This window comes from Mytilus californianus, unplaced genomic scaffold (genome assembly GCF_021869535.1).
Source record: "Mytilus californianus isolate M0D057914Y unplaced genomic scaffold, xbMytCali1.0.p SCAF_2, whole genome shotgun sequence".
Classification (NCBI taxonomy): domain Eukaryota; kingdom Metazoa; phylum Mollusca; class Bivalvia; order Mytilida; family Mytilidae; genus Mytilus; species Mytilus californianus.
In genome coordinates this window covers 16,825,257-16,834,311 of record NW_026262668.1, presented here as the reverse complement: position 1 = coordinate 16,834,311, position 9,055 = coordinate 16,825,257, and the positions used below count along the sequence as shown (strand labels likewise).

Below are 9,055 nucleotides of genomic sequence, written 5' to 3'. Positions count from 1 at the left end.
ACTAAATCATTTGTATGCTTTTTCAATAGAAAATATTAAATACACAATTCAAACACTAATACTATTAGAAATTGAACTTTCCAGAATCGAAAGTGAAAGTTGGATAGACCGCTTGCTTTGTCTGTTTGCTTCATCACGATTGAATTTCAATTAGCCCCTCAATTTAAACATGGAAAAACAAATTGAAGAAGTAATTACTATGTTGGCTTTCATCAGCTTGTATTGTATGCTTTCCTGCAGATTTTTTGTACACGTGCAATTTTATTTGAATATATATTGGTTTCGGTTTGACAGTGGATGATTCAGGTGGGGTTTAGAGGGCACCCCTTGTTATTAAATGATACCCATTTGTGAGGATCCCCCAACCTATTAAATAACTGGAATTTAAAAAAAAATCTATTAATAAAATAAAGTTGAGTCTCCTTGCCAGCATATATTTGTATAATCCCTTTTTTGCGATTCTGAGTCCAGAGCAATTTTCTGATTTTGCCGCCTCAGAATCCATCATCAAGCCCTATCAAGTCCATTCAGGAAAATTTTTGCGAACTACGGCACCTCAAACCAGCGCTTTTTACACCAACAGCACCATACACCTAAACGCTATTTATTCCAATCTGGATTAGTTCTAAAATTACACAACTTTTTCATCCAGTTGAACCTATCTAAAAAATATATGTCTGTTTAAGGTTACATACTTTAAAAAAATAGGGTAGATAACTTTCTTAAACTATCCTGGATTTCTACCAAACTTGGACAGAAGCTTGTTTATGATCATAAGATAGTATCCAGAAGTAAATTTTGTAAAAATAAAATTCCTATTTTTCTGTATTTTACTTGTAAATGGACTTAGTTTTTCTGCCGGGAAACATTACATTCACTCTGTGGTTAAAGTTTTTAAAATTTTAATAACTTTCTTAAACTATCCTGGATTTGTACCAAACTTGGACAGAAGCTTGTTTATGATCAAAAGCTAGTATCTAGAAGGAAATTTTGTTAAAATTTTGTACCTGTTTATCCGTATTTTACTTATAAATGGACTTAGTTTTTCTTCCAGTTAACATTAAATACAGTCTGCAGTTAAAGTTTTTAAAACATTTATTAGATTCATAAACTATCCTGGATTTATACCAAACTTTGGCAGAAGCTTCTTACAATCAAAAGATAGTATCTAAAGGAATATTTTTATTGATTTTTTTTCCTCATTTTTGTTGAGCCTGCGATTAACAGCAAAAGTAGGCTGTTCCACGGAACCCTTACGAATTTTTATGTAAACAAACAGAGAAAATTCTTATTTTTCGATATCAGATTTCTATATTATTGTAATGAGAACTCAAAAAGTTGACAAGGAAATCACACATTTAATTTGTTGTTTTATTTCCATTATACTTTGTGGTAATCACATACAAATTTAAGTTCAATGGTATGTTCATTCATGATGTTACATTTTAACTCCTACAAAAGGGTTGCTTCTCATTGACATATATATATTCCTTACATCTCTTTTTATTCATAATTTTCTTTAAATTAATTATTAATCTAGATTAAAAATTTGAGAGATGAGTTTAAAGAAAGGGTTGTGAAGTTATACATGAATACCCTTACATTGTGCTTTACTTACAACCATGAAACACATAACAGTCTGTTGTGGAATTAAACCCTTTACTATATTATAAATTGACAAATTAAAATTTTACCTGTAAATTCATATGATTTCTGTAGGATAACCAAATATTTCACCTCAGAATCTGAACATTTTTTTCAACTAAATATACCAACCAACTTATTTATGTTTTAGTTACTTGTGTCAACAATTAGAAGTCACAGTTACTTTTTTACTGGGCAAACATATCCTGAATTTTTTTAGTTTCAAGTGCTGTCCGATTTATGACCTGATTTTTTACTTGAACAGGAACAAGTTTTTAGTTTCAAGTGCTGTCCGATTTATGACCTGATTTTTTACTTGAACAGGAACAGGCTGGAATGTATGCGCAATATTAGCATAATATAATAGGTACACGTACAGCAATTTGAATTTGATTTATGTTTTCATGTATGATATTAACTTGCTATATGTAGCTTTCGTTATTTATTAGTTGAAGAATGATATTGAAGAAATTAACAGTTTACTAGAATCTGCTTGTCGAACAAGAGTTAAAGATCTTCTTGGTTTGGATAAAAGAAAATTGGAAACCGAGTTAATACAGAAACAAGACCGTTTAAAAAGTTCAACAGAACAAAAATCAATACCAGGAACAATTGTTAAACCAAAGACAGGAACTTACACAGTCACAATACATAACTATGGTGAGTAATGGATATTCCTAGCTATTCTAAAAATCCAACATTTTCTTAATATGAAATGCTGCTTTAACAAATGATAAAGTTGAATCCTTCATAAGATGCAAATCCTAGCCAAAAGATTATTTAGACAGGCAGGTAAACAAAGATGCCCCCCCCCCTCCCCCTTAGCGGAGGGGGCATTAAGTTTTACCCTTGTCCGTCTGTACGTACGTAAAATTGAGAATGGAAATGGGGAATGTGTCAAAGAGACAACAACCCGTATGTCCCAAAATTGCTTTCCGTTCTCTAACTTTAGTTTGCCTCAACCAAATGTTATGAAACTTATACACAATGCTTATTATCACAAAACACAGATCAAGTATGAATTTTGGTGGCGTCACTTTTACCGTTCTAGAGTTATGCCCCTTTACAAACATTCGTTTCCATTCTCTAACTTAAGTTTGCCTCCACCAAATGTTATGAAACTTATACACAATGCTTATTACCACAAAACACAGATCAAGTTAGTAATTTGGTGGAGTCACTTCAACCATTCTAGAGTTATGCCCCTTTAGAAATGGAAAAATTGCAAAATTTTTATTTTCTTCTAAATATCAAGTAATTTTATTAAAATTGGAGTTATCTTCCTTTGTCCATGATTATAGTTGAATCAACTACAATCAATGCTTTATACAATGCAATGTTTAATTTTGACTTCCACTGATAAAACACAGATCAAGTTGAATTTGGGTAGTGTCACTTTAATCATTATTGAGAAATGCCCCTTTATAAATCGAAAGATTGCAAAATTTTTAGTTTCCATTCTGTAACTTAAGTTTGCCCCAACCAAACATTATGAAACCTATACACAATATTCATTACCACAAAACTAAAATCAAGTACAAATTTTTTGTTTCCGTTTTCTAACTTTAGTTTGCCTCAACCAAATGTTATGAAACTTATACACAATGCTTATTACTACATAATACAGATTAAGTACGAAATTTGATGGCAACACTTTTACCATTCTTGAGTTATGTACCTTTATAAACATAAAAATTGCTGAATTTTATGTTCCGTTCTCTAACTTTAGTTTGTCTCAACCAAATGTTATAAAACTTATACACAACCGTTCTAGAGTTATGCGTGTTTACAAATAGAAAAATTGCTGAATTTTTAGTTTCTGTTCTCTACTTTAGTTAGCCTCAACCAAATGTTATGAGACTTACACACAATGCTTATTTCCACAAAACTCCGATCAAGTTCAAATTTGGGTAGCGTCACTTTTACCGTTCTTCAGTTATGTCCCTTTAGAACTATATGATATGCAAGTGGGGGCATCATCTGCTATCCACATTTATTTTCAAATACTACTATAAATTACCAAATAGAATATATCAAGCCATTTTATAAAATATTGGAATTCACCAAATTATGAAATACAATTAGCAAAGTGCCTTAACTAGTAGGGAATTACACAGTTCATATCTTGGATATGGTAAAAATGCATTGAAAAGTTTTGCATGAATAAGTGGGTCTTTGTCCTAGATCAAAAGAAGGTAACACTACAGTACGTTGAAAAAACCCAAAGTTGATGGGTAGTACACATTCTAAGGAGATTATGGCCAGTCAGAATATGAAGATAAATCTGGTGCCATGAGTTGGAAAATTGCCAGTCTCTCTGCATGTTGAATAACCCTGGTAATAACTCTGAGCAGTCTTAGGGTGACCTATGCACGGCCTTTAACCATGCAACATAACTCTTTATTTAATGTAAGTTTGCATGAAATATTTTCCACTGGACATTAGCAAATAACAATCGATAATCAATCAGTATGACAATTGTTACATGTTTTCATTCACATTTTTTGTCAAGTTTTAATGGTTAAATCTATTTATCATATATTTAGTACTTCTTATTGCTATTTTGAATATTTGATAAAGACGACAACTCCAGACCTGTATTGTTACCCTGTATGATGTATCACACCCCTTATGGAACATCTCTATAGTTGTTATCTGCTTGAATCGTTACCCTGTATGTTATATCACACCCCTTATGGAACATCTCTATAGTTGTTATCTGCTTGAATCATTACCCTGTATGTTGTATCACACCCCTTATGGAACATCTCTATAGTTGTTATCTGCTTGAATCGTTACCCTGTATGATGTATCACACCCCTTAAGGAACATCTCTATAGTTGTTATCTGCTTGAATCGTTACCCTGTATGATGTATCACACCCCTTATGGAACATCTCTATAGTTGTTATCTGCTTGAATTGTTACCCTGTATGTTGTATCACACCCCTTATGGAACATCTCTATAGTTGTTATCTGCTTGAAATTTCAGCAAACAACAATGTCTGACATGTATAGCAGCAGTCCCGGACAATGTAAATGTGAGAAAAACAGAATTCACTTCAACGATTCCTGAAATTTGTTGACATCAAACTTCATTTTCCCGACTGTGTTTACATAACTTAATTCTGAGAACAAAATCTGGTTTAGAGTTTGCATTAGTTTAGTATAGCCCTAAATGGTAAATAATGTGTCTGGTCCTCGTAAGGTAAATGAATGGCCAATTGTTTCTAAAATGCATTTTTTTTTATGATATTGATATAGGAGAGATTTAGTCAAATGAATTGTTTAGGGTTGTAAGTATTTATCATATTTTTTAATTTTCTTTCAGCATGGGATCAATCAGAAAAATTCATGAAACTGTATGTCACCCTGAATGGTGTACAATCTTTACCAAAAGATCAAGTAACCAGTCACTTCACAAAAAGGTAAGATAGGATTATGTAGTAGGTTCGAAATAACAAAATGTGTGTGACATTTTATAAACTTAACAATTATGAATTATCTTTCTCTTTTAGAAATAAGGAATACAGTCATGACAGTAATTGTCATCAAATCAAACATAGAAGCTACTGTGCTTAAAGCGTCTTTCTTGATTAAACCAACATGTATGCTCAAAGCCAAAAGCTTTTATGAATACTAAGGATGTCAATCTTATCAAAAGTTTGTACTTGAGTACTTAGAAAGTCGACCAAACAATACTTGAGTACTGCCATAGAAAAATACATGAGTGCTTGCTTAGAAAAATAAAATGCAAATCAATTTATGTGCTAATAAGATGAGCATCTTCAAAAAAAGTGCATATATCATTAAAAGAAGGAATTAGATGTCAAATGATGTTATCAACATAACAATGAATAAATAGATTTTATTGTAAGATTGGTTGCAATAGAATACATTTCAGCACTCTGACTGAGCTAAAGAAGTAATTCCCTAGGTCAACAGCTTATCTACTACTAAGAGGAAACAATTCAGTTACACAACACTGATATAAAACTCAGATCAAGACTGGCTGGATGTAATCAGCTTCTGTTGTTTACCAAATCTTGATGCATACATGTAATCCTGGTTAAAAATTCAACCTTTAGGATGCAGTCTATTTAAAAATCAATTATTTTACAGTGTAAACAAATTTATTAACACTTGTTTAATTGTATGAATGTTTGAGCTTTTGATTGGCTGTGTATTATTATATTACCTGCTTCATACTTACAGTTTATACATTATGAGGTTGTTCTATGTAAATAAAGGTCTGACAAATACAATTATAATTTACCAGTTCTTCAAAGCTATTTATCTTGCAAGATTTTTTCTTTTTTTCAGATCCATCAGATTAAAAGTGAACGACTTGGATGGTAAAAATCATGAACTTTATATTTCCAATCTTTTTGATGATGTACAACCCAGTGAAAGTTTTGTCAAGGTAAAATTCGAAAGTTTGATATTTAGATAAATCAATCAGTGTATCAATAATATACAACTCAAAGAAACTTTTTATCTAAAATTAACAGCATTCATGTATTAAAGGATGTTGAATTGATTAAAGAAAAAAACCAAAGAATTATGATAAAAGCTGGTGGGGGGGATTAAAAAAGTGCCCCTCCCAATTTATTTGTCTAGGGAAATGTTAGTTTCTGTTCATATGTAATCAGATATGCCATCAGATTCACCACTTCACCAATTTTGTGCATTGTATGCATTTTTCAACTAGTCCATGTGCAAAAAAATGTTGCGATTTTCAATTTTGAGCTTTTCCCTCAACATTTGCAAACAGTGTAGCTGTCTGAAATTTGACCAACATAACTGTAATACTTTTGAATACACAGATGATTGAAAATTAAGAAAACAAAAACTTGAAAGGTAAATGGAGATTTTGTTATACTTTATATTTTCAGTCAGAAGTTTATGTTGCTAAACTTTTTTGATTAGTATATATGGAATAACTTTAGAAATTGATTCACTAAGTGAAAGAAACAACAACACAACGTACATGTAGAACATCAAAATAAGGGTGAAAGTATTGTTTACCAGTGGCAGATCCAGCCATTTCATTTTAAAAGGGGGGTTCCAACCATATATCCCCGTTTAAGTTGATTGATTGATTGTTGTTTGCTTTACGCAGCATTAGCACAGAAAGGCTATATCGCGGCAAGAGCTAATTCGTCCCCATTTAAAAGCATTGATCGTAAAAAAAAGGGGGGCCAACCCCTGGAAACCCCCTGGATCTGCCACTGTTTATCATATTGATTGACTGTAAAATACAACTTAAATTTATAGAAAGTTATGCTATTTCCATTGGACAAAAAAGATAGGAGGTGGATGTACAGAAGATAAAAATATTATGAAATACTAATAGAGGAATAAGGCATTTATTGCTGTTCTTCATTTAGAAAATTCCATGCATTCTTTTGCTTTGCAATTGCAATATAAAGGCATGGATAATTACTATAACCGTAAACTACTACGGGTAATAAAATGGTGGTATTTCACCAAAGAAATTATGGCATAAATGCTTGGGTGTTAAAGAGATTCATCTTGAATTAAATTTTCATGAACTGAAGATACGTTTATTGATATTGCATTAGAAGTTTATATAGTTCAACATGTTCAATGTGCATTTTATATTTGAGTTATTGATTTCACAATTTTGTTTTGCATAACTATAGATTAAGAAAGATACTGTCTTGGTAATGATGAGAAAGGACAATTCTAAAACCTGGACATATGTTACACAGCGAGAAAATAAAGAAAAGGAAGCCAAAAAGTAAGGCATACTATTTTTGATCATTTTGTGTTACCCAAAATGCCAGTGGGATTTAGTGCCATCCCTTTCCATCTCTTAATCCATCTTTCACACAGTTTTGTATTGCCTATAAAATGTTTAAGAAATTTGTATCTGATATTGCTTGAATATCGTTTTGCACCACATATTGCATTAGCTTATTTTCTGTGGCCCTTAGAATCTCTTTTCTGTTTAAAATTTGTTTAAATATGAAAATAACAAATTTTCTAAATTTACAATGGGAAGACAATTTAGTACAAGTTCATAATTCAAGAAAGAAATTGGTAACATCTGATTTATATACAATATTACAAGTTTTTATACTCTGAATGAAAGAAAGGTATATGAGGCATTTTTCATCTTTTTTTCATGCTCCTTTTAAAATAAAATAAAATGTTCAATCTTATTTAAAGTGTATGTTGCCATTTTTGTTTCAGACCCAAAGTGGATGAAAATGCTGATCCCAATGATAGTTTGATGACCATGATGAAACAGATGTATGAAGATGGAGATGATGAGATGAAGAAAACTATAGCAAAGGCATGGAGTGAATCCAGGAACAAACAATCAAAAGACACTGAATAATTCCAGTCATCTACATATTCTAACATGATTGACAGTAGAAAGTAGCATAGATTTTAAAAATTTATCAAATATCTGAAGAAAAATCATCTAATCATTTTATAATTTCATAATAATTGTGTTTAACTGTCATAATGATGTATCAACTAATAAATTTCAGACTTTGTACCTATTTTTAAGCCACCTCCCATATCAAATATTACTCCTCATACAGTTTTTCACTTATTAGTCCCCTACCGACAAAGTCGAAGGGGACTTTAGGTTTGCACTCTGTCTGTCTGTCCATCCATCAGTCCGGCAAATCAGTTTTCCACACTTTTTTTTCGTGCTTGAAGACATTGATTTGATATTTGGTATATTATTTTATCATGACTACTTACAGATCAAGTTGGAATTTTGTTCCGGTCTTATGATTTTGTGCAGAGATATGGTCCTTGGACTTACAAAATTCACTTTAATAATCAGTTTTCAACACTTTTTTTCGTCATGCTTGAAGATATTGACTTGATATTTGTTATATAGTTTACACCATGACAAGTTATAGATCAAGTTAGCATATTGTTCCAGTACAACTAATTTTTAACCGGTAGAGGACTATGTATTGCCATGCAATACTCTCAGAATGCTTGTTTTCAATAATATTGTTTGTTCATATGCCAAAGGTGTTTATTTTGTCAGGGTTTTTAATTATGCTTTTGTGAAGTTATGCACAAAATTAAGGGTTGTTAAAAATTTTGTGAATATTTTAGCATAAATGTCTCAGGGTTTGTCAGCCAAAAGTCTTGTAACAATTTTCCAACTATTTATTTTTGATGACTATGTGTGACATACACAAAAAGATTTCAGGGGGATTTTGTTACTTTTTTTTTTCCTTAATTTTGCCTGAAAAGGCAGTTTTAGAATTTTTTCCATATAGAAATCTTAAGTTTGTACTGGAAGCCTACAATATCACTTTATAAAACAGCAATGTGGACAAGGAATTTATGTGAAGAAAATTCATGAAGATCAAGAGGCCTAAATCTGATGCTAATTTACAAAATGACTACAA

At 31.4% G+C, this 9,055-nt stretch overlaps 1 protein-coding gene across 1 annotated transcript; it reads left to right on the top strand.

Annotated features, from left to right (window-relative positions):
- The first annotated feature begins 65 nt into the window (after positions 1 to 65).
- On the top strand, positions 66 to 8,173 carry LOC127729361 (calcyclin-binding protein-like). The gene is made up of 6 exons (XM_052237136.1): positions 66 to 190; positions 2,094 to 2,304; positions 4,975 to 5,071; positions 5,967 to 6,066; positions 7,310 to 7,407; positions 7,863 to 8,173. Exons 1-6 carry the CDS (start codon positions 170 to 172, stop codon positions 8,008 to 8,010), a joined length of 675 nt encoding a protein of 224 aa, XP_052093096.1. The 5' UTR covers positions 66 to 169; the 3' UTR covers positions 8,011 to 8,173.
- Positions 8,174 to 9,055: the final 882 nt, after the last annotated feature.

Excerpts from the sequence above, each read along its gene's own strand:
- LOC127729361 (XM_052237136.1), top strand. The coding sequence starts at position 170 with ATGGAAAAACAAATTGAAGAA. Across the intron at positions 2,305-4,974 it reads AGTCACAATACATAACTATG|CATGGGATCAATCAGAAAAA; the intron begins GTGAGTAATGGA and ends ATTTTCTTTCAG. Across the intron at positions 6,067-7,309 it reads CCAGTGAAAGTTTTGTCAAG|ATTAAGAAAGATACTGTCTT; the intron begins GTAAAATTCGAA and ends GCATAACTATAG.